This window comes from Phyllobates terribilis, unplaced genomic scaffold (genome assembly GCF_046119375.1).
Source record: "Phyllobates terribilis strain yellow unplaced genomic scaffold, ASM4611937v1 Scaffold_4__5_contigs__length_816908805, whole genome shotgun sequence".
Lineage (NCBI taxonomy): Eukaryota > Metazoa > Chordata > Amphibia > Anura > Dendrobatidae > Phyllobates > Phyllobates terribilis.
Window position 1 is genome coordinate 17701229 of NW_027362764.1, and position 27559 is coordinate 17728787.

Here is a 27559-nt window from a genome sequence, read left to right on the forward strand (position 1 = left end):
ATACTGGAGTGTACAGGATGGTAGAATAGGAGTGTGGAGAATACTGGAGTGTACAGGATGGTAGAACAGGAGTGTGGAGGAGACTGGAGTGTACAGGATGGTAGAACAGGAGTGTGGAGGATACTGGAGTGTACAGGATGGTAGAACAGGAGTGTGGAGGATACTGAAGTGTACAGGATGGTAGAACATGAGTGTGGAGGAGACTGGAGTGTACCGGATGGTAGAACAGGAGTGTGGAGGAGACTGGAGTGTACCGGATGGTAGAATAGGAGTGTGGAGAATACTGGAGTGTACAGGATGGTAGAACAGGAGTGTGGAGGATACTGGAGTGTACAGGATGGTAGAACAGGAGTGTGGAGAATACTGGAGTGTACAGGATGGTAGAACAGGAGTGTGGAGGATACTGGAGTGTACAGTATGGTAAAACATGAGTGTGGAGGAGACTGGAGTGTACCGGATGGTAGAACAGGAGTGTGGAGGAGACTGGAGTGTACCGGATGGTAGAACAGGAGTGTGGAGAATACTGGAGTGTACAGGATGGTAGAACAGGAGTGTGGAGGATACTGGAGTGTACAGGATGGTAGAACAGGAGTGTGGAGGAGACTGGAGTGTACCGGATGGTAGAACAGGAGTGTGGAGGAGACTGGAGTGTACCGGATGGTAGAACAGGAGTGTGGAGGATACTGGAGTGTACAGGATGGTAAAACAGGAGTGTGGAGGATACTGGAGTGTACCGGATGGTAGAACAGGAGTGTGGAGAATACTGGAGTGTACAGGATGGTAGAACAGGAGTGTGGAGGATACTGGAGTGTACCGGATGGTAGAACAGGAGTGTGGAGGAGACTGGAGTGTACCGGATGGTAGAACAGGAGTGTGGAGGATACTGGAGTGTACAGGATGGTAGAACAGGAGTGTGGAGGATACTGGAGTGTACTGGATGGTAGAGCAGGAGTGTGGAGGATACTGGAGTGTACCGGATGGTAGAACAGGAGTGTGGAGGAGACTGGAGTGTACCTGATGGTAGAACAGGAGTGTGGAGGATACTGGAGTGTACAGGATGGTAGAACAGGAGTGTGGAGTATACTGGAGTGTACCGGATGGTAGAACAGGAGTGTGGAGGATACTGGAGTGTACAGCATGGTATTACAGGAGTGTGGAGGAGACTGGAGTGTACCGGATGGTAGAGCAGGAGTGTGGAGGATACTGGAGTGTACAGGATGGTAGAACAGTAGTGTGGAGGATACTGGAGTGTACAGGATGGTAGAACAGGAGTGTGGAGAATACTGGAGTGTACTGGATGGTAGAGCAGGAGTGTGGAGGATACTGGAGTGTACAGGATGGTAGAACAGGAGTGTGGAAGATACTGGAGTGTACTGGATGGTAGAGCAGGAGTGTGGAGGATACTGGAGTGTACCGGATGGTAGAACAGGAGTGTGGAGGATACTGGAGTGTACCGGATGGTAAAGCAGGAGTGTGGAGAATGCTGGAGTGTACAGCATGGTAGAACAGGAGTGTGGAGGATACTGGAGTGTACAGGATGGTAGAACAGGAGTGTGGAGGATACTGGAGTGTACCGGATGGTAGAGCAGGAGTGTGGAGGAGACTGGAGTGTACAGGATGGTAGAACAGGAGTGTGGAGGATACTGGAGTGTACCGGATGGTAGAACAGGAGTGTGGAGGATACTGGAGTGTACAGGATGGTAGAGCAGGAGTGTGGAGGATACTGGAGTGTACCGGATGGTAGAACAGGAGTGTGGAGGATACTGGAGTGTACAGGATGGTAGAACAGGAGTGTGGAGAATACTGGAGTGTACAGGATGGTTGAACAGGAGTGTGGAGGATACTGGAGTGTACCGGATGGTAGAATAGTAGTGTGGAGAATACTGGAGTGTACAGGATGGTAGAACAGGAGTGTGGAGGATACTGGAGTGTACAGGATGGTAGAACAGGAGTGTGGAGGATACTGGAGTGTACAGCATGGTAGAACAGGAGTGTGGAGGAGACTGGAGTGTACAGGATGGTAGAACAGGAGTGTGGAGAATACTGGAGTGTACCGGATGGTAGAACATGAGTGTGGAGGAGACTGGAGTGTACCGGATGGTAGAACAGGAGTGTGGAGGATACTGGAGTGTACAGGATGGTAGAACAGGAGTGTGGAGGATACTGGAGTGTACCGGATGGTAGAACAGGAGTGTGGAGGACACTGGAGTGTACAGCATGGTAGAACAGGAGTGTGGAGGAGACTGGAGTGTACAGGATGGTAGAACAGGAGTGTGGAGAATACTGGAGTGTACCGGATGGTAGAATAGGAGTGTGGAGAATACTGGAGTGTACAGGATGGTAGAACAGGAGTGTGGAGGATACTGGAGTGTACAGGATGGCAGAACAGGAGTGTGGAGGATACTGGAGTGTACCGGATGGTAGAGCAGGAGTGTGGAGGATACTGGAGTGTACCGGATGGTAGAATAGGAGTGTGGAGAATACTGGAGTGTACAGGATGGTAGAACAGGAGTGTGGAGGAGACTGGAGTGTACAGGATGGTAGAACAGGAGTGTGGAGAATACTGGAGTGTACAGGATGGTAGAACAGGAGTGTGGAGGATACTGGAGTGTACAGGATGGTAGAACATGAGTGTGGAGGAGACTGGAGTGTACCGGATGGTAGAACAGGAGTGTGGAGGATACTGGAGTGTACCGGATGGTAGATTAGGAGTGTGGAGAATACTGGAGTGTACAGGATGGTAGAACAGGAGTGTGGAGGATACTGGAGTGTACAGGATGGTAGAACAGGAGTGTGGAGAATACTGGAGTGTACAGGATGGTAGAACAGGAGTGTGGAAGATACTGGAGTGTACAGTATGGTAGAACATGAGTGTGGAGGAGACTGGAGTGTACCGGATGGTAGAACAGGAGTGTGGAGGATACTGGAGTGTACCGGATGGTAGAACAGGAGTGTGGAGAATACTGGAGTGTACAGGATGGTAGAACAGGAGTGTGGAGGATACTGGAGTGTACAGGATGGTAGAACAGGAGTGTGGAGGAGACTGGAGTGTACCGGATGGTAGAACAGGAGTGTGGAGGAGACTGGAGTGTACCGGATGGTAGAACAGGAGTGTGGAGGATACTGGAGTGTACAGGATGGTAGAACAGGAGTGTGGAGGATACTGGAGTATACAGGATGGTAGAACAGGAGTGTGGAGAATACTGGAGTGTACAGGATGGTAGAACAGGAGTGTGGAGGATACTGGAGTGTACCGGATGGTAGAACAGGAGTGTGGAGGAGACTGGAGTGTACCGGATGGTAGAACAGGAGTGTGGAGGATACTGGAGTGTACAGGATGGTAGAATAGGAGTGTGGAGAATACTGGAGTGTACAGGATGGTAGAACAGGAGTGTGGAGGAGACTGGAGTGTACAGGATGGTAGAACAGGAGTGTGGAGAATACTGGAGTGTACAGGATGGTAGAACAGGAGTGTGGAGAATACTGGAGTGTACAGGATGGTAGAACAGGAGTGTGGAGGATACTGGAGTGTACAGGATGGTAGAACATGAGTGTGGAGGAGACTGGAGTGTACCGGATGGTAGAACAGGAGTGTGGAGGATACTGGAGTGTACCGCATGGTAGAATAGGAGTGTGGAGAATACTGGAGTGTACAGGATGGTAGAACAGGAGTGTGGAGGATACTGGAGTGTACAGGATGGTAGAACAGGAGTGTGGAGAATACTGGAGTGTACAGGATGGTAGAACAGGAGTGTGGAGGATACTGGAGTGTACAGTATGGTAGAACATGAGTGTGGAGGAGACTGGAGTGTACCGGATGGTAGAACAGGAGTGTGGAGGAGACTGGAGTGTACCGGATGGTAGAACAGGAGTGTGGAGGATACTGGAGTGTACAGGATGGTAGAACAGGAGTGTGGAGTATACTGGAGTGTACCGGATGGTAGAACAGGAGTGTGGAGGATACTGGAGTGTACAGCATGGTATTACAGGAGTGTGGAGGAGACTGGAGTGTACCGGATGGTAGAACAGGAGTGTGGAGGATACTGGAGTGTACAGGATGGTAGAACAGGAGTGTGGAGGATACTGGAGTGTACAGGATGGTAGAACAGGAGTGTGGAGAATACTGGAGTGTACTGGATGGTAGAGCAGGAGTGTGGAGGATACTGGAGTGTACAGGATGGTAGAACAGGAGTGTGGAGGATACTGGAGTGTACTGGATGGTAGAGCAGGAGTGTGGAGGATACTGGAGTGTACCGGATGGTAGAACAGGAGTGTGGAGGATACTGGAGTGTACCGGATGGTAGAACAGGAGTGTGGAGGAGACTGGAGTGTACAGGATGGTAGAACAGGAGTGTGGAGGATACTGGAGTGTACCGGATGGTAAAACAGGAGTGTGGAGAATACTGGAATGTACCGGATGGTAAAACAGGAGTGTGGAGGATACTGGAGTGTACCGGATGGTAAAACAGGAGTGTGGAGGATACTGGAGTGTACAGGATGGTAGAACAGGAGTGTGGAGGAGACTGGAGTGTACCGGATGGTAGAGCAGGAGTGTGGAGAATGCTGGAGTGTACAGGATGGTAGAACAGGAGTGTGGAGAATACTGGAGTGTACAGGATGGTAGAACAGGAGTGTGGAGGATACTGGAGTGTACAGGATGGTAGAACAGGAGTGTGGAGGATACTGGAGTGTACCGGATGGTAGAATAGGAGTGTGGAAGATACTGGATATATGAGTAAATAAAGATAAATAAAAGACCGGTACACATCCTCAGGGTTTGACATCTATTGGAGGTACGGTACGCTCTTCATATGTTGTCAATACAAGTGGCTATACAGCACACGCTGTGAAAATGTCCAATGTGGTGAGGGTCAGTGTTTCCAGGAATTAGTTTTCATGCCCCTGGGTCATTCCCTGAGTCACTGCATCTCAATCCTGAGCACTCTCTAAAGCACCAAGAAAATGAGGATCTTAAAGTGACGAGAAGATAATATGAAGCAACAAGGGCTCCCTCCCCATAGACCCGGACTTTGGGTAAAAGGCATGGGCAGCTCAGAACATTCCCATTTCAATTTTTTTTTGTTTTTATTTTAGGCATGGAAAACCTAAAATAAATTGAAAATATATGAACCTTGTTAGATTCATTCAAACAGAAGCAGCGCGAAGCCCAAGTCACTGGACTAAAGCATTTCTAAACATTAGAAGACCCAGCTCAAAGGAGAAAGAGATGTAGGAAAAAAGGACAAGGACAAAGATCAAGATGATCGCAGAGACGATAGACACCAGGAAGACCAAAACACAAGACAGGAGGAGGATGACCAGCAACAAGATGGAGATGATCATAGGATCATAGACACCAGGAAGACCAAAACACAAGACAGGAGGAGGATGACCAGCAACAAGATGGAGATGATCACAGGATCATAGACATCAGGAAGACCAAAACACAAGACAGGAGGAGGATGACCAGCAACAAGATGGAGATGATCACAGGATCATAGACACCAGGAAGACCATAACACAAGACAGGAGGAGGATGACCAGCAACAAGATGGAGATGATTACAGGATCATAGACACAAGGAAGACCAAAACACAAGACAGGAGGAGGATGACCAGCAACAAGATGGAGATGATTACAGGATCATAGACACAAGGAAGACCAAAACACAAGACAGGAGGAGGATGACCAGCAACAAGATGGAGATGATCACAGGATCATAGACACCAGGAAGACCAAAACACAAGACAGGAGGAGGATGACCAGCAACAAGATGGAGATGATCACAGGATCATAGACACCAGGAAGACCAAAACACAAGACAGGAGGAGGATGACCAGCAACAAGATGGAGATGATCATAGGATCATAGACATCAGGAAGACCAAAACACAAGACAGGAGGAGGATGACCAGCAACAAGATGGAGATGATCACAGGATCATAGACATCAGGAAGACCAAAACACAAGACAGGAGGAGGATGACCAGCAACAAGATGGAGATCATCACAGGATCATAGACACCAGGAAGACCAAAACACAAAACAGGAGGAGGATGACCAGCAACAAGATGGAGATCATCACAGGATCATAGATATCAGGAAGACCAAAACACAAGACAGGAGGAAAATGACCAGCAACAAGATGGAGATGATTACAGGATCATAGACACAAGGAAGACCAAAACACAAGACAGGAGGAGGATGACCAGCAACAAGATGGAGATGATCACAGGATCATAGACACCAGGAAGACCAAAACACAAGACAGGAGGAAAATGACCAGCAACAAGATGGAGATGATCACAGGATCATAGACACCAGGAAGACCAAAACACAAGACAAGAGGAGGATGACCTGCAACAAGATGGAGATGATCACAGGATCATAGACACCAGGAAGACCAAAACACAAGACAGGAGGAAAATGACCAACAACAAGATGGAGATGATCACAGGATCATAGACACCAGGAAGACCAAAACACAAGACAAGAGGAGGATGACCTGCAACAAGATGGAGATGATCACAGGATCATAGACACCAGGAAGACCAAAACACAAGACAAGAGGATGATGAAAAAAAAACACAGAGAGGATTACAGATATCATTGATGCCAGGAAGACCTAATAATACACAGGATAGAATAAAGACAACCAACAACAAGATGGAGATGACCACAGAGATTATATATACCCGGAAGACTCAAAATACAAGACAGGAAGAGGACGACAAAGAATAAGATTGAGACAATTGCAGAGATCATAGATACTTGGAAGACTCCAACTAAAGACAAGATGGGGTGGAGGAATAGAAATCACACAAAAGATGTGGAGAGGAATGGGGCAAACAAGAACCGTTCTTTAATTCAGTGACTCGATGGTCTCGAAAATCTTTCCCTTTGTCCACATCCAATTCTATGGGAAGATATTTTTGTATATTTTGAAAATTTAAAAAAGTGCTTCATTACAATGACGATATCTCTAGAAAACAATGATCAATATCAGCATCAATCTCATTGATGACCTCTGACGTGGACACAACTATCAGATGATTACATTAGATCGAGGATGTTGGATAATAAATTATCCTTCCACTTTTAAGAGGGCTTTTATTTTCTTTTTAATATTCAATTTTCTTCACAAAAAAATGTTAAAAATATTTATTGCATAACAGTGGTATAACAAGTTAAAAAACATGTTTAGAAACTTTTTGTTACATATATTTTTTTTTAATCTATAGTGTTTTTTTATATTTCCAGGTGTTTTCTAAAACAGTAATTTTTTTTCCAGAAAATTATTTTCTGAAACAATACTTTTTATATCCAGCTAACTGGAGCCAAAACAATTGGATTGGGACAAACGCCAAAAAGGCTGCGATAGCACGATGCGATGCCCCCGCCTTCCTATGACGACTCCTACCGTCTGGGGGGTGAATCCCATCACGACATGTTTCAAAAATAATTTTTACAATTAAAAAAAATTGCAGTTTAATTTTAAATCATTTTTAGACTTTTTAATCGGCAATGCGAACATGTTTTTTGTATGTTTTGGAAATGGACCTCAGCATATGGATGTCGGCCTGGCTCAACCATAAGTGGCAGCTGGAGGCCGCGCAGACGTCCACATCCGGTGACCGATCCTCTTTATAGTGCTTTATGTGGTGAAAGCAGAAAATGGCAGATTAGTGGCAGCTGATCCACTCCATTAGGTTGTAGTGTTCACCATCGCCAGAATCATCTACATCATGATGTCCCTCGGCCACCTCAAACAACAGTGCCCACCCAGTCTACGCAGACTACTAAGTGTCAGCCCATTTCTCCCAAGGCTGAAGCTCTATTATGATCGGGGAGTCCCTGAAGTCCAGCGAGGGGGAACACTAGAGGTAAGTGAGCCGCTCTTAGTCTTGTTAGTCCTTTTAAATACCTTTGATTAAGAGCTTAGCGGTAGATACGAGGGAGCCAGCTTTAAAGGTGACTACGCCAGAGTCATTGGTCCCCAGGTTTTTTAGGGTTAGGGTATGGACTCTGCCTCTGTGCACTGAGATCTCGATCACGGGGCTGTTCTGCAGCGGAGAGCCGTCGAGCCACCACTGCACGTTCTTCACATCTGAGCCAGACAGCTCACAGGAGTATGTGGCCGTCTCCCCCGCAAAGACATCCGTGTTCTTTAAACCCGTCACTATCTCAATGTTACTCTCTGTGAGGGTCCCCAGGACCAATGAAGAAAAATGAGATAGTGTCATCAAATGTAGACAGGACGAAGAACAAGATGGCTATAGTCAAGTCCTACCAGAACTAGAAGTGGAGACACAGAACTGAGAGGTTGATAATAGATGGACCGCTGTAGAAACATTCATAACGGACCACTACAGCCCGGCCCATCCTACAGCCCCTGCTCATCCTACAGCCACGGCCCATCCTACAGCCCCAGCCCATCCTACCACCCAGGCCCATCCTACAGCCCCGGCCCATCCTACAGCCCCTGCTCATCCTACAGCCACGGCCCATCCTACAGCCCCAGCCCATCCTACCACCCAGGCCCATCCTACAGCCCCGGCCCATCTTACAGCCCCTGCTCATCCTACTGCCCTGACCCATCCTACAGCCCTGTCCCATCCTACAGTCCCGACCCATCCTACAGTCCCGACTCATCCTACAGTCCCAGCCCATCCTACAGCACCAGCCCATCCTACAGCCACGGCCCATCCTACAGCCCCAGCCCATCCTACCACCCAGGCCCATCCTACAGCCCCTGCTCATCCTACTGCCCTGACCCATCCTACAGCCCTGTCCCATCCTACAGTCCCAACCCATCCTACAGTCCCGACCCATCCTACAGTCCCGACCCATCCTACAGTCCCGACCCATCCTACAGTCCCGACCCATCCTACAGCCCCAGCCCATCCTACAGCACCAGCCCATCCTACAGCCACGGCCCATCCTACAGCCCCAGCCCATCCTACCACCCAGGCCCATCCTACAGCCCCGGCCCATCCTACAGCCCTGCCCCATCCTACCGCCCCGGCCCATCCTACCGCCCCGGCCCATCCTACAGCCCCGGCCCATCCTACAGCCCTGCCCCATCCTACAGCCCCGGCCCATCCTACAGCCCCAGCCAATCCTACAGCCCCGTCCCATCCTACAGCTCTGCCCCATCCTACAGCCCCGGCCCATCCTACAGCCCCGGCCCATCCTACAGCCCCGGCCCATCCTACAGCTCCGGCCCATCCTACAGCCATGGCCCATCCTACAGCCCCTGCTCATCCTACTGCCCTGACCCATCCAACAGCCCTGTCCCATCCTACAGTTCCGACCCATCCTACAGTCCCAGCCCATCCTACAGCACCAGCCCATCCTACAGCCACGGCCCATCCTACAGCCTCAGCCCATCCTACAGCCTCAGCCCATCCTAGCACCCAGGCCCATCCTACAGCCCCGGCCCATCCTACAGCCCTGCCCCATCCTACAGCCCCGGGCCTATCCTACAGCCCCAGCCCATCCTACAGCCCCGTCCCATCCTACAGCCCCGGCCCATCCTACAGCCCTGCCCCATGCTACAGCCCCGGCCCATCCTACAACCCCAGCCCATCCTACTGCGCCGGCCCATCCAACCACCCCGGCCCATCCTACCACCCAGGCCCATCCTACAGCCCTGACCCATCCAACAGCCCTGTCCCATCCTACAGTCCCGACCCATCCTACAGTCCCGACCCATCCCACAGCCCCAGCCCATCCTATAGCACCAGCCCATCCTACAGCCACGGCCCATCCTAGCACCCAGGCCCATCCTACAGCCCCGGCCCATCCTACAGCCCCGGCCCATCCTACAGCCCCAGCCCATCCTACAGCCCCGTCCCATCCTACAGCTCTGCCCCATCCTACAGCCCCGGCCCATCCTACAGCCCTGCCCCATGCTACAGCCCCGGCCCATCCTACAACCCCGGCCCATCCTACTGCGCCGGCCCATCCTACCGCCCCGACCCATCCTACCACCCAGGCCCATCCTACAGCCCTGACCCATCCAACAGCCCTGTCCCATCCTACAGTCCCATCAAGCAGACTCGTTCATAAATGTGGCACAAAGAAGCAACCAATCAAGATCCAGCAAATGCAAAAACCGAAAACCAGGCATCTGATTGGAGGCTGAGGGGCCCATAATGCTGTGCTTCCACCAGTGATTATAAATTGACAGGACATGTAAAGCAGCCACTACTGCAAGTGGATACAAAGGCTCGGATACAATGTATCACACTGACACTAGTATATCAACAAGGTGTCAATGCTGTAGAATAAGAAATGGACATAAAACCCAAAAAACACACGTTGATCTAATGCCGCGAGGCAAAAATTAACAAAACTGAACATGAGGTTCTTAGTTTCCCATTCTGATGAGTCTGTATGAAGCCAATGCCATGTCACGTTACACTTGGCGTAGTCGGCAGGATCGAGTCTGCAGCTAGAAGAGCAGAGCGATGTGGGGAAGACTGTTAGTGGAGCAGAACAACAAGAAAGTCTCGCCCATCGTGGGAGTAGGAAGAGCAAAAGGGCGGAAGCCACATCCAGCTCTTCACAGGTTACGCCTATCGGAAGAAGTATTGGAAATGGAAGCACCAGCCTATAGCGAGGAGTGGCCGCTACCGCTAAACAAAGAGGAAGGAAAATGCCTGCCCAGTAAGGTGTGACTCAAGAAAATGGGAGGAGGAGCCAGAAAAACGGGATGGTAGGTCAGAGAAAACCCCACCAAGAGAAAGGCAGAGCCGTGACTGGCACCAATAGGTGGAGGAAATGGTGCCATTTGCGGGTTAGAAGTCAGAAAAAGAATACTGCGGTGAAGAGCCGAAAACAAAAGTGGTAATGACCGAATCAAACCGTTCACCCCAAGGGGTAAAAGAAGGTGCTGGGGACCCACAGCTGGTTAGCACCCCTGCGGAAGAAGCTGGAGCTTGCTGCAGGGGTCCAGAACAAGGTGGTTCCACCAGTCCGACAGGGCATGAAGGTAGGACACGGCCTACACCACCAGGTTTCCTAAGGACCAAGGAAGGAAAAGCAAGAGTTCGGCAGCTCATCAGCGACCTGAGGAGGCTGGGCTGGTTGACAGAGGAGAGGAGATGGGCCAGAAACATGCTGGTGGGTCCCCTGCCTAGGCATTAGCATGAGCTGGCGTTCAGAGGAGAAGTCATTACCTATTACGCGCAGCTGAGGCACATGTTCACTCAAGAGTTCAGGACTAATCATAATGTCTTTGTGGCAAGGAGAATGGTAAAGACAAAAACCTGCTGCGAAGGCTACATAACCTCACAAAGAGCATGTGGGTCTGATTTCAGAAGATGGATGGTCATCACAGGTGGTATGCGGTCTGTGTGGTTCGTGAGGCTTTGCTGAGCCGTGTTGGAGAGCGGAGAGAGACTGCGAGAGGGTCTTGGAGGCTAGTCAACCTGGAGTCCCAACGACAGAATACTGGAGAATACCTTCACAGGTCCATGGGTCAGTCGTCATTCAGGTCATGGCTGGGGCATTCACTAATTTCCATATGTCTGGGACCCCATCGGCGATAGAGACTGAGCTGTGCCCAAGACAAGCACCAGGAGGAGATGGTGCAGGAAGAAGAGGTGGATCGTCTTCAAGCTCTCCAGGAGAGGAGAGGGACAGAACTTCCCCGAGATAAATAAGAAATAGAGTCGGAAGCTGAAAGAGGCGATGTTGTGCCAGTTGCACCCTCGTTTTAAAAGGCCCAAAGGTCCAGCAGGTCTATGACCCACATGTTCACGACTCCCCTTGTTGATGGCCATGGATGGCTGAAATGTGTTTTCTTCCCCTTGTATTTTTTGTTGCACTTGTTGCGCATTCCCCTGCTGGATTAAAAGGAAACTACAGCAGTTGGAGGTTCCTACACCCACAGTCAAGGACTGAGCCTTATCCAGTAAGGATAACGTCTATAATGGACTATGTACCTGTCTCATGGACAGAAATGGAGCTGAAAGGACTGTGTCCCCGTCTTACAGACTGATGGGGGACAAATGGACTGTTTCTGCACTGAAGATGCTACCCTTACAGGGATGGACTATATTGTTGGCTTGAGGGTCCTTGTTCGGTATGGTTAAATTAACCCAATAGATTGGTGTCAGGTTAGGAAAACAGTAACATAGACTCCGATGGTCATAAGTTTGAGGGTTCTAACAGAGAGGACCAGCTCTCACGAAACGGAAAGAATCGCTCAGTAATCAAAAGTAATGTGCAGCAGAGTGATTTGAAATCTTTCCTGGTAAGAAGTCTAAGTAATCGCACGAGAGTGTCCTGGCGTCGACACCATCTGATGATTACAAGTTAAGTGCAGGAGGGTGCATTGATGTACTATAGGGTCCGGATGGTCGAGGACGGCCATTGTTAAAGAAGGGGGAGATGTAAGGAGATGGACATGCTGGCCACATTTCCTCTTGAATAAACAAGTTTAATGATATGTGATTTATAATGTGACTTGCGAGGTGCATTAAAGTAATAATAAAGTAAAGTAATAAAGTGCATGTTAGTAACTTTGATAAAGTGTGTAGTTTGACAATAGGGATAGTCAGAGTTAATATTTGGGATTAGGCCAGAGTAGGAGGGGATAAATTGAAGGGAAAGTGACAATTTCATGGTAGTGAGGCAGATTGGACCTTATGCACTCCATGCCCTATGTGAGCAGTGCCGCATTCTCGTGTGTCCGTAAGTGAGAGGAGACCGGAAGGATAGCATGATCCGGAGCAGAAGTGGCTGGGAGAACTACCGGAGATGGGTACTGGGAGAGGATGCCCAGCAGAAAGGCCCAGAGTTTATAACTCTTGAAGATAACGTGCCTAAACAGGACAGTACGTGAGACGAGTGAAATGTCCCTGGCAGGAATTCCAGAGCGTCAGCATAGAAGAAGATAAGTATCGGCCATACTGGCACCCTAAGGGGAGAAAAGACACGGCACCGCGGGGCGAGTAAAGGACTCTTACTAAACAGGACTGTAGTGTCGAGCTGGGTTGTAGTAAAGTAGTGAGAAACAGTAGAAACAAAGGATAAGTAGAGAGAGTAAAGAGGAAAGGTAAAGGCAGAAACAAGAGAAGAGAAGGAAGGAAACTGAGTGGAGAATGCTATGAGTTGTAAAGGAAACATCCACAAAACTGTGCCCAATATCTCTTGTATATAACCCTCACCAAGTCATCATTCAGTAAAGACTTTATTAGTGAATGGTGGTCTCCCTCATTGAACTGTCCAACACCTGGTCCTGGCCAACCCGCAACATCGGTTACATGCAGCCTGCACGGGCATAGCGTCCTCACAGAATAGGTTCACACACCCAGCCAGGACTCCCACCTTCACGTAAAGTGCTGGGGTGCAGGAGACGAGTGCCCCACCCACGGCTACCGCCCCGCACCACATTACAGCGGATAACCCTATATAGTGCTCCACGTGTCACCACTCAATCACCTCCTATGGTTCCCATCAATGATCTTAGGACTGGCTGACAGGTCGTATAGGCATCTCCCCCTTGTCAAAAAGCCCTGCTCACTCATGTCACTAGAAATCTATGGGGAAATACACATAAAAAGCAAATAACAACAAGAGCTAAAATGTGTCCTCCTCCTTCTAGCTGGGGCCGCAGAGGAGAGAGAAGCTGCAGTGTAAAGCAGATCATACAATGTATAAATGGATATGACAGCAGTACCTCTTCTCCCCTTACCTCACCTCAAGATAGAAGTAGGAAAAAGAAGATAAAAAAACATAAATGTTAAGCAGCGATGACCCTGGTTCTCCTTGGGGACAAATAAGAGAGAAGCTGCAGTATAAAGAAGAAGCATAACAAGTGTAGACATAATTCGAGATCCCCAGAGGAGGTCACATGGGGCCGCCATCACTTTACTCGCCCGTACCATAGACATAAAGCACGGAGGCGACGCTGACATGTGGCTGCCACCACCTGACCTGCAGCTGCTGTGACATCATCCGCTGGCCGTGACATCACTATGAAACGGCTGCCACATCCACGGGGCGGAGACGTCCTCGCTCTAACCTCCTATGAGACAGTGAAATCCCCCAACATGGATTCTGTTACCTTGTACAAACACGGAGGCCGTGGTCTGAGCGGATCCCGAGCTGCAGGTGTAGGGGCCACAGTCCTCCAGGGCCACACTGTGGATCACTAATTCAACAACACGGCCCTCCTGTCTCATCTCATACTTATCACCGGACTGTAGGACCAGAGCCCCCTTCCTCCACTCCACGGGGGCTCCTTCCCGGGACACCTCACACTGTAACACGGCCGTCCTCCCCTCCTCCGGCTCCATGTTCTGCAGCTCATGTGTGAACGCTATAGGGAGGGCTGAAACACAGGAAAGAAAGACAGACCCCGGAGATACAGCGGACTGATGACATCACAGCGGACTGATGACATCACAGCGGACTGATGACATCACAGTGGACTGATGACATCACAGTGGACTGATGACATCACAGAGGACTGATGACATCACAACAGACTGATGACATCACAGCGGACTGATGACATCACAGCAGACTGATGACATCACAGCGGACTGATGACATCACAGAGGACTGATGACATCACAGAGGACTGATGACATCACAGCAGACTGATGACATCACAGCGGACTGATGACATCACAGCGGACTGATGACATCACAGCAGACTGATGACATCACAGCAGACTGATGACATCACAGCGGACTGATGACATCACAGAGGACTGATGACATCACAGCAGACTGATGACATCACAGCGGACTGATGACATCACAAAGGACTGATGACATCACAGCGGACTGATGACATCACAGCAGATTGATGACATCACAGCGGACTGATGACATCACAGCAGACTGATGACATCACAGCGGACTGATGACATCACAGCAGACTGATGACATCACAGCGGTCTGATGACATCACAGCGGACTGATGACATCACAGAGGACTGAAGACATAAAGAGGACATACGAAGTAGACATGGCCGCCACGAAACAGGCAATGATGCCCATGGGGCACAATAGTATAGTAGTTATATTCTTGTACAAAGGGGCAGTATTATAGTAGTTATATTCTTATATATAGGAGCAGTATTATAGTAGTTATATTCTTGTACATAGGAGCAGTATTATAGTAGTTATATTCTTGTACATAGGGGCAGTATTATAGTAGTTATATTCTTGTACATAGGGGGCAGTATTATAGTAGTTATATTCTTGTACATAGGAGGCAGTATTATAGTAGTTATATTCTTGTACATAGGGGCAGTATTATAGTAGTTATATTCTTGTACATAGGAGCAGTATTATAGAAGTTATATTCTTGTATATAGGAGGCAGTATTATAGTAGTTATATTCTTGTACACAGGGGCAGTATTATAGTAGTTATATTCTTGTACATAGGAGGAGTATTATAGTAGTTATATTCATGTACATAGGGGGCAGTATTTTAGTAGTTATATTCTTGTACATAGGGGCAGTATTATAGTAGTTATATTCTTGTACATAGGAAGCAGTATTATAGTAGTTATATTCTTGTACATAGGGGCAGTATTATAGTAGTTATATTCTTGTACATAGGGGCAGTATTATAGTAGTTATATTCTTGTACATAGGGGCAGTATTATAGTAGTTATATTCTTGTACATAGGGGCAGTATTATAGTAGTTATATTCTTGTACATAGGAGCAGTATTATAGTAGTTATATTCTTGTACATAGGGGGCAGTATTATAGTAGCTATATTCTTGTACATAGGAGCAGTATTATAGTAGTTATATTCTTGTACATAGGGGCAGTATTATAGTAGTTATATTCTTGTACATAGGGAGCAGTATTATAGTAGTTATATTCTTGTACATAGGGGGCAGTATTATAGTAGTTATATTCTTGTACATAGGGGCAGTATTATAGTAGTTATATTCTTGTACATAGGAGCAGTATTATAGTAGTTATATTCTTATACATAGGGGCAGTATTATAGTAGTTATATTCTTGTACATAGGGGCAGTATTATAGTAGTTATATTCTTGTACATAGGAGGCAGTATTATAGTAGTTATATTCTTGTACATAGGGGCAGTATTATAGTAGTTATATTCTTGTACATAGGAGCAGTATTATAGTAGTTATATTCTTGTACATAGGAGCAGTATTATAGTAGTTATATTCTTGTACATAGGGGGCAGTATTATAGTAGCTATATTCTTGTACATAGGGGCAGTATTATAGTAGTTATATTCTTGTACATAGGGGCAGTATTATTGTAGTTATATTCTTGTACATAGGAGCAGTATTATAGTAGTTATATTCTTGTACATAGGGGCAGTATTATAGTAGTTATATTCTTGTACATAGGAGCAGTATTATAGTAGTTATATTCTTGTACATAGGAGCAGTATTATAGTAGTTATATTCTTGTACATAGGGGCAGTATTATAGTAGTTATATTCTTGTACATAGGGGGCAGTATTATAGTAGCTATATTCTTGTACATAGGGGCAGTATTATAGTAGTTATATTCTTGTACATAGGGGGCAGTATTATTGTAGTTATATTCTTGTACATAGGAGCAGTATTATAGCAGTTATATTCTTATACATAGGGGCAGTATTATAGTAGTTATATTCTTGTACATAGGAGCAGTATTATAGTAGTTATATTCTTGTACACAGGAGTAGTATTATAGTAGTTATATTCTTGTACATAGGAGCAGTATTATAGTAGTTATATTCTTGTACATAGGGTCAGTATTATAGCAGTTATATTCTTGTACATAGGAGTAGTATTATAGTAGTTATATTCTTGTACATAGGGGCAGTATTATAGTAGTTATATTCTTGTACATAGGAGCAGTATTATAGTAGTTATTTTCTTGTACATAGGAGCAGTATTATAGTAGTTATTTTCTTGTACATATGAGCAGTATTATAGTAGTTATATTCTTGTACATAGGGGGCAGTATTATAGTAGTTATATTCTTGTACATAGGAGTAGTATTATAGTAGTTATTTTCTTGTACATAGGGGCAGTATTATAGTAGTTATATTCTTGTACATAGGAGCAGTATTATAGTAGTTATATTCTTGTACATAGGAGCAGTATTATAGTAGTTATATTCTTGTACATAGGGGCAGTATTATAGTAGTTATATTCTTGTACATAGGAGCAGTATTATAGTAGTTATATTCTTGTACATAGGGGGCAGTATTATAGTAGTTATATTCTTGTACATAGGAGCAGTATTATAGTAGTTATTTTCTTGTACATAGGAGCAGTATTATAGTAGTTATTTTCTTGTACATATGAGCAGTATTATAGTAGTTATATTCTTGTACATAGGGGGCCGTATTATAGTAGTTATATTCTTGTACATAGGAGTAGTATTATAGTAGTTATTTTCTTGTACATATGAGCAGTATTATAGTAGTTATATTCTTGTACATAGGGGGCTGTATTATAGTAGTTATATTCTTGTACATAGAGGGCTGTATTATAGTAGTTATATTCTTGTACATAGGGGGCAGTATTATTGTAGTTATATTCTTGTACATAGGAGCAGTATTATAGCAGTTATATTCTTATACATAGGGGCAGTATTATAGTAGTTATATTCTTGTACATAGGAGCAGTATTATAGTAGTTATATTCTTGTACACAGGAGTAGTATTATAGTAGTTATATTCTTGTACATAGGAGCAGTATTATAGTAGTTATATTCTTGTACATAGGGTCAGTATTATAGCAGTTATATTCTTGTACATAGGAGTAGTATTATAGTAGTTATATTCTTGTACATAGGAGCAGTATTATAGTAGTTATTTTCTTGTACATAGGAGCAGTATTATAGTAGTTATTTTCTTGTACATATGAGCAGTATTATAGTAGTTATATTCTTGTACATAGGGGGCAGTATTATAGTAGTTATATTCTTGTACATAGGAGTAGTATTATAGTAGTTATTTTCTTGTACATAGGGGCAGTATTATAGTAGTTATATTCTTGTACATAGGAGCAGTATTATAGTAGTTATATTCTTGTACATAGGAGCAGTATTATAGTAGTTATATTCTTGTACATAGGGGCAGTATTATAGTAGTTATATTCTTGTACATAGGAGCAGTATTATAGTAGTTATATTCTTGTACATAGGGGGCAGTATTATAGTAGTTATATTCTTGTACATAGGAGCAGTATTATAGTAGTTATTTTCTTGTATATAGGAGCAGTATTATAGTAGTTATTTTCTTGTACATATGAGCAGTATTATAGTAGTTATATTCTTGTACATAGGGGGCAGTATTATAGTAGTTATATTCTTGTACATAGGAGTAGTATTATAGTAGTTATTTTCTTGTACATATGAGCAGTATTATAGTAGTTATATTCTTGTACATAGAGGGCTGTATTATAGTAGTTATATTCTTGTACATAGAGGGCTGTATTATAGTAGTTATATTCTTGTACATAGGAGCAGTATTATAGTAGTTATATTCTTGTACATAGGGTCAGTATTATAGTAGATATATTCTTGTACATAGGGGCAGTATAATAGTAGTTATATTCTTGTACATAGGGAGCAGTATTATAGTAGTTATATTCTTGTACATAGGGGCAGTATTGTAGTAGTTATACTCTTGTACATAGGGGTAGTATTATAGTAGTTATATTCTTGTACATAGGAGCAGTATTATAATAGTTATATTCTTGTACACAGGAGCAGTATTATAGTAGTTATATTCTTGTACATAGGGGCAGTATAATAGTAGTTATATTCTTGTACATAGGGGCAGTATAATAGCAGTTATATTCTTGTACATAGGGTCAGTATTATAGTAGTTATATTCTTGTACATAGGGGCAGTATAATAGTAGTTATATTCTTGTACATAGGGGGCAGTATTATAGTAGTTATATTCTTGTACATAGGAGCAGTATTATAGTAGTTATATTCTTGTACATAGGGGCAGTATTATAGTAGTTATATTCTTGTATATAGGGGCAGTATTATAGTAGTTATATTCTTGTACATAGGGGGCAGTATTATAGTAGTTATATTCTTGTACATAGGAGCAGTATTGTAGTAGTCATATTCTTATACATAGGGGCAGCATAATAGTAGTTATATTCTTGTACATAGGGAGCAGTATTATAGCAGTTATATTCTTGTACATAGGAGCAGTATTATAGTAGTTATATTCTTGTACATAGGGGCAGTATTATAGTAGCTATATTCTTGTACATAGGGGGCAGTATTATAGTAGTTATATTCTTGTACATAGGGGCAGTATTATAGTAGTTATATTCTTGTACATAGGGGGCAGTATTGTAGTAGTTATATTCTTGTACATAGGGGAAGTATTATAGTAGTTATATTCCTGTACATAGGGGGCAGTATTATAGTAGTTATATTCTTGTACATAGGAGCAGTATTATAGCAGTTATATTCTTGTACATAGGGGCAGTATTATAGTAGTTATATTCTTGTACATAGGGGCAGTATGATAGCAGTTATATTCTTGTACATAGGGAGCAGTATTATAGTAGTTATATTCTTGTACATAGGAGCAGCATTATAGTAGTTATATTCTTGTACATAGGAGCAGTATTATAGTAGTTATATTCTTGTACATAGGAGCAGTATTATAGCAGTTATATTCTTGTACATAGGGAGCAGTATTATAGTAGTTATATTCTTGTACATAGGAGCAGTATTATAGTAGCTATATTCTTGTACATAGGGGGCAGTATTATAGTAGTTATATTCCTGTACATAGTGGGCAGTATTATAGTAGTTATATTCTTGTACATAGGAGCAGTATTATAGCAGTTATATTCTTGTACATAGGGAGCAGTATTATAGTAGTTATATTCTTGTACATAGGAGCAGTATTATAGTAGCTATATTCTTGTACATAGGGGGCAGTATTATAGTAGTTATATTCTTGTACATACGGGCAGTATTATAGTAGTTATATTCTTGTACATAGGGGGCAGTATTGTAGTAGTTATATTCTTGTACATATGAGCAGTATTATAGTAGTTATATTCTTGTACATAGGAGCAGTATTATAGCAGTTATATTCTTGTACATAGGGGCAGTATTATAGTAGTTATATTCTTGTACATAGGAGCAGTATTATAGTAGTTATATTCTTGTACATAGGGGCAGTATTATAGTAGTTATATTCTTGTACATAGGGGGCAGTATTATAGTAGTTATATTCTTGTACATAGGGGCAGTATTATAGTAGTTATATTCTTGTACATAGGGGGCAGTATTATAGTAGTTATATTCTTGTACATAGGGGCAGTATTATAGTAGTTATATTCCTGTACATAGGGGGCAGTATTATTGTAGTTATATTCCTGTACATAGGAGCAGTATTATAGCAGTTATATTCTTGTACATAGGGGCAGTATTATAGTAGTTATATTCTTGTACATAGGAGCAGTATTATAGTAGTTATATTCTTGTATATAGGGGGCAGTATTATAGTAGTTATATTCTTGTACATAGGGGCAGTATTATAGTAGTTATATTCTTGTACATAGGGGGCAGTATTATAGTAGTTATATTCTTGTACATAGGGGCAGTATTATAGTAGTTATATTCCTGTACATAGGGGGCAGTATTATTGTAGTTATATTCTTGTACATAGGAGCAGTATTATAGCAGTTATATTCTTGTACATAGGGGCAGTATTATAGTAGTTATATTCTTGTACATAGGAGCAGTATTATAGCAGTTATATTCTTGTACATAGGGGCAGTATTATAGTAGTTATATTCTTGTATATAGGAGCAGTATTATAGTAGTTATATCCTTGTATATAGGAGCAGTATTACAGTAGTTATATTCTTGTACATAGGGACAGTATTATAGTAGTTATATTCTTGTACATAGGGGCAGTATTATAGTAGTTATATTCTTGCAAATAGGGGCAGTATTATAGTAGTTATATTCTTGTATATAGGAGCAGTATTATAGTAGTTATATCCATGTACATAGGGGCAGTATTATAGTAGTTATATTCTTGTACATAGGGGCCATATTATAGTAGTTATATTCTTGTACATAGGGGCAGTATTATAGTAGTTATATTCTTGTACATAGGGGCAGTATTATAGTAGTTATATTCTTGTACATAGGAGCAGTATTATAGTAGTTATATTCTTGTACATAGGGGGCAGTATTATAGTAGTTATACTCCTGTATATAGGAGCAGTATTATAGTAGTTATATTCTTGTACATAGTAGCAGTATTATAGTAGTTATATTCTTGTACATAGGAGCAGTATTATAGTAGTTATATTCTTGTACATAGAGGGCAGTATTATAGTAGTTATATTCTTGTACATAGGAGCAGTATTATAGTAGTTATACTCCTGTATATAGGAGCAGTATTATAGTAGTTATATTCTTGTACATAGGAGCAGTATTATAGTAGTTATATTCTTGTACATAGGAGCAGTATTATAGTAGTTATATTCCTGTACATAGGGGGCAGTATTATAGTAGTTATATTCTTGTACATAGGGGGCAGTATTATAGTAGTTATATTCCTGTACATAGAGGGCAGTATTATAGTAGTTATATTCTTGTACATAGGGGGCAGTATTATAGTAGTTATATTCTTGTACATAGGGGGCAGTATTATAGTAGTTATATTCCTGTACATAGGGGGGCAGTATTATAGTAGTTTTATTCTTGTACATAGGGGGCAGTATTATAGTAGTTATATTCTTGTACATAGGGGGCAGTATTATAGTAGTTATATTCCTGTACATAGGGGGGCAGTATTATAGTAGTTTTATTCTTGTACATTGGGGGCAGTATTATAGTAGTTATATTCTTGTACATAGGGAGCAGTATTATAGTAGTTATATTCTTGTATATAGGAGCAGTATTATAGTAGTTATATTCTTATACATAGGAGCAGTATTATAGTAGTTATATTCTTGTACATAGGGGCAGTATTATAGTAGTTATATTCTTGTACATAGGGGGCAGTATTATAGTAGTTATATTCTTGTACATAGGGGCAGTATTATAGTAGTTATATTCTTGTACATAGGGGGCAGTATTATAGTAGTTATATTCTTGTACATAGGGGGCAGTATTATAGTAGTTATATTCTTGTACATAGGGGGCAGTATTATAGTAGTTATATTCTTGTACATAGGGAGCAGTATTATAGTAGTTATATTCTTGTACATAGGAGCAGTATTATAGTAGTTATATTCTTATACATAGGGAGCAGTATTATAGTAGTTATATTCTTGTACATAGGAGCAGTATTATAGTAGTTTTATTCTTGTACATAGGGGGCAGTATTATAGTAGTTATATTCTTGTACATAGGGGCAGTATTATAGTAGTTATATTCTTGTACATAGGAGCAGTATTATAGTAGTTATACTTCTGTATATAGGAGCAGTATTATAGTAGTTATACTCCTGTATATAGGAGCAGTATTATAGTAGTTATATTCTTGTACATAGGGGGCAGTATTATAGTAGTTATATTCTTGTACATAGGGGGCAGTATTATAGTAGTTATATTCTTGTACATAGGGGGCAGTATTATAGTAGTTATACTCCTGTATATAGGAGCAGTATTATAGTAGTTATATTCTTGTACATAGGGGGCAGTATTATAGTCGTTATACTCCTGTATATAGGAGCAGTATTATAGTAGTTATATTCTTGTACATAAGAGCAGTATTATAGTAGTTATATTCTTGTACATTGGGGGCAGTATTATAGTAGTTATATTCTTGTACATAGGGGGCAGTATTATAGTAGATATATTCTTGTACATAGAGGGCAGTATTATAGGAGTTATATTCTTGTACATAGGGGGCAGTATTATAGTAGATATATTCTTGTACATAGAGGGCAGTATTATAGTAGTTATATTCTTGTACATAGGGGGCAGTATTATAGTAGATATATTCTTGTACATAGAGGGCAGTATTATAGGAGTTATATTCTTGTACATAGGGGGCAGTATTATAGTAGATATATTCTTGTACATAGAGGGCAGTATTATAGTAGTTATATTCTTGTACATTGGGGGCAGTATTATAGTAGTTATACTCCTGTATATAGGAGCAGTATTATAGTAGTTATATTCTTGTACATAGGGGGCAGTATTATAGTAGATATATTCTTGTACATAGAGGGCAGTATTATAGTAGTTATATTCTTGTACATAGGGGCAGTATTATAGTAGTTATATTCTTGTACATAGGAGCAGTATTATAGTAGTTATACTCCTGTATATAGGAGCAGTATTATAGTAGTTATATTCTTGTACATAAAAGCAGTATTAAAGTAGTTATATTCTTGTACATAGGGGGCAGTATTATAGTAGTTATACTCTTGTACATAGGGGCAGTATTATAGTAGTTATATTCTTGTATATAGGTGCAGTATTATAGTAGTTATATTCTTGTACATAGGGGGCAGTATTATAGTAGTTATATTCTTGTACATAGGGGGCAGTATTATAGTAGTTATATTCTTGTACATAAGAGCAGTATTAAAGTAGTTATATTCTTGTACATAGGGGGCAGTATTATAGTAGTTATACTCTTGTACATAGGGGCAGTATTATAGTAGTTATATTCTTGTATATAGGTGCAGTATTATAGTAGTTATATTCTTGTACATAGGGAGCAGTATTATAGTAGTTATATTCTTGTACATAGGGGCAGTATTATAGTAGTTATATTCTTGTACATAGGAGCAGTATTATAGTAATTATATTCTTGTACATAGGGGGCAGTATTATAGTAGTTATATTCTTGTACATAGGTGCAGTATTATAGTAGTTATATTCTTGTACATAGGGAGCAGTATTATAGTAGTTATATTCTTGTACATAGGAGCAGTATTATAGTAGTTATATTCCTGTACATAGGTGCAGTATTATAGTAGTTATATTCTTGTACATAGGTGCAGTATTATAGTAGTTATATTATTGTACATAGGGGGCAGTATTATAGTAGTTATATTCTTGTACATAGGAGCAGTATTATAGTAGTTATATTCTTGTACATAGGGGGCAGTATTATAGTAGTTATATTCTTGTACATAGGGGGCAGTATTACAGTAGTTATATTCTTGTACATAGGTGCAGTATTATAGTAGTTATATTCTTTTACATAGGTGCAGTATTATAGTAGTTATATTCTTGTACATAGGAGCAGTATTATAGTAGTTATATTCTTGTACATAGGTGCAGTATTATAGTAGTTATATTCTTGTACATAGGAGCAGTATTATAGTAGTTATATTCTTGTACATAGGAGCAGTATTATAGTAGTTATATTCTTGTACATAGGTGCAGTATTATAGTAGTTATATTCTTGTACATAGGGGGCAGTATTATAGTAGTTATATTCTTGTACATAGGGGGCAGTATTATAGTAGTTATATTCTTGTACATAGGGGGCAGTATTATAGTAGTTATATTCTTGTACATAGGGGGCAGTATTATAGTAGTTATATTCTTGTACATAGGGGCAGTATTATAGTAGTTATATTCTTGTACATAGGAGCAGTATTATAGTAGTTATATTCTTGTACATAGGAGCAGTATTATAGTAGTTATATTCTTGTACATAGGGGGCAGTATTATAGTAGTTATATTCTTGTACATAGGGGGCAGTATTATAGTAGTTATATTCCTGTACATAGGGGGCAGTATTATAGTAGTTATATTCTTGTACATAGGGGGCAGTATTATAGTAGTTATATTCTTGTACATAGGGGGCAGTATTATAGTAGTTATATTCCTGTACATATTGGGGCAGTATTATAGTAGTTTTATTCTTGTACATAGGGGGCAGTATTATAGTAGTTATATTCTTGTACATAGGGGGCAGTATTATAGTAGTTATATTCCTGTACATAGGGGGGCAGTATTATAGTAGTTTTATTCTTGTACATTGGGGGCAGTATTATAGTAGTTATATTCTTGTACATAGGGAGCAGTATTATAGTAGTTATATTCTTGTATATAGGAGCAGTATTATAGTAGTTATATTCTTATACATAGGAGCAGTATTATCGTAGTTATATTCTTGTACATAGGGGCAGTATTATAGTAGTTATATTCTTGTACATAGGGGGCAGTATTATAGTAGTTATATTCTTGTACATAGGGGCAGTATTATAGTAGTTATATTCTTGTACATAGGGGGCAGTATTATAGTAGTTATATTCTTGTACATAGGGGGCAGTATTATAGTAGTTATATTCTTGTACATAGGGAGCAGTATTATAGTAGTTATATTCTTGTACATAGGGAGCAGTATTATAGTAGTTATATTCTTGTACATAGGAGCAGTATTATAGTAGTTATACTCCTGTATATAGGAGCAGTATTATAGTAGTTATATTCTTGTACATAAAAGCAGTATTAAAGTAGTTATATTCTTGTACATAGGGGGCAGTATTATAGTAGTTATACTCTTGTACATAGGGGCAGTATTATAGTAGTTATATTCTTGTATATAGGTGCAGTATTATAGTAGTTATATTCTTGTACATAGGGGGCAGTATTATAGTAGTTATATTCTTGTACATAGGGGGCAGTATTATAGTAGTTATATTCTTGTACATAAGAGCAGTATTAAAGTAGTTATATTCTTGTACATAGGGGGCAGTATTATAGTAGTTATACTCTTGTACATAGGGGCAGTATTATAGTAGTTATATTCTTGTATATAGGTGCAGTATTATAGTAGTTATATTCTTGTACATAGGGAGCAGTATTATAGTAGTTATATTCTTGTACATAGGGGCAGTATTATAGTAGTTATATTCTTGTACATAGGAGCAGTATTATAGTAATTATATTCTTGTACATAGGGGGCAGTATTATAGTAGTTATATTCTTGTACATAGGTGCAGTATTATAGTAGTTATATTCTTGTACATAGGGAGCAGTATTATAGTAGTTATATTCTTGTACATAGGAGCAGTATTATAGTAGTTATATTCCTGTACATAGGTGCAGTATTATAGTAGTTATATTCTTGTACATAGGTGCAGTATTATAGTAGTTATATTATTGTACATAGGGGGCAGTATTATAGTAGTTATATTCTTGTACATAGGAGCAGTATTATAGTAGTTATATTCTTGTACATAGGGGGCAGTATTATAGTAGTTATATTCTTGTACATAGGGGGCAGTATTACAGTAGTTATATTCTTGTACATAGGTGCAGTATTATAGTAGTTATATTCTTTTACATAGGTGCAGTATTATAGTAGTTATATTCTTGTACATAGGAGCAGTATTATAGTAGTTATATTCTTGTACATAGGTGCAGTATTATAGTAGTTATATTCTTGTACATAGGAGCAGTATTATAGTAGTTATATTCTTGTACATAGGAGCAGTATTATAGTAGTTATATTCTTGTACATAGGTGCAGTATTATAGTAGTTATATTCTTGTACATAGGGGGCAGTATTATAGTAGTTATATTCTTGTACATAGGGGGCAGTATTATAGTAGTTATATTCTTGTACATAGGGGGCAGTATTATAGTAGTTATATTCTTGTACATAGGGGGCAGTATTATAGTAGTTATATTCTTGTACATAGGGGCAGTATTATAGTAGTTATATTCTTGTACATAGGAGCAGTATTATAGTAGTTATATTCTTGTACATAGGAGCAGTATTATAGTAGTTATATTCTTGTACATAGGGGGCAGTATTATAGTAGTTATATTCTTGTACATAGGGGGCAGTATTATAGTAGTTATATTCCTGTACATAGGGGGCAGTATTATAGTAGTTATATTCTTGTACATAGGGGGCAGTATTATAGTAGTTATATTCTTGTACATAGGGGGCAGTATTATAGTAGTTATATTCCTGTACATATTGGGGCAGTATTATAGTAGTTTTATTCTTGTACATAGGGGGCAGTATTATAGTAGTTATATTCTTGTACATAGGGGGCAGTATTATAGTAGTTATATTCCTGTACATAGGGGGGCAGTATTATAGTAGTTTTATTCTTGTACATTGGGGGCAGTATTATAGTAGTTATATTCTTGTACATAGGGAGCAGTATTATAGTAGTTATATTCTTGTATATAGGAGCAGTATTATAGTAGTTATATTCTTATACATAGGAGCAGTATTATCGTAGTTATATTCTTGTACATAGGGGCAGTATTATAGTAGTTATATTCTTGTACATAGGGGGCAGTATTATAGTAGTTATATTCTTGTACATAGGGGCAGTATTATAGTAGTTATATTCTTGTACATAGGGGGCAGTATTATAGTAGTTATATTCTTGTACATAGGGGGCAGTATTATAGTAGTTATATTCTTGTACATAGGGAGCAGTATTATAGTAGTTATATTCTTGTACATAGGGAGCAGTATTATAGTAGTTATATTCTTGTACATAGGAGCAGTATTATAGTAGTTATATTCTTATACATAGGGAGCAGTATTATAGTAGTTATATTCTTGTACATAGGAGCAGTATTATAGTAGTTTTATTCTTGTACATAGG

The 27559-nt window shown here is 41.1% G+C and overlaps 1 protein-coding gene across 1 annotated transcript in view; it reads right to left on the reverse strand.

Moving 5' to 3' along the window:
• The window catches only part of OBSCN (obscurin, cytoskeletal calmodulin and titin-interacting RhoGEF), a 528918-nt gene that overhangs the window by 212456 nt on the left and 288903 nt on the right, over positions 1–27559 (reverse strand). Inside the window, exons 58-59 of the mRNA XM_073676881.1 lie at positions 14076–14342; positions 7923–8195 (exon numbers count right to left, since the gene is read on the reverse strand). Coding sequence (XP_073532982.1) covers positions 7923–8195; positions 14076–14342 — 540 coding nt within the window. The remainder of the gene's footprint in view (positions 1–7922; positions 8196–14075; positions 14343–27559) is intronic.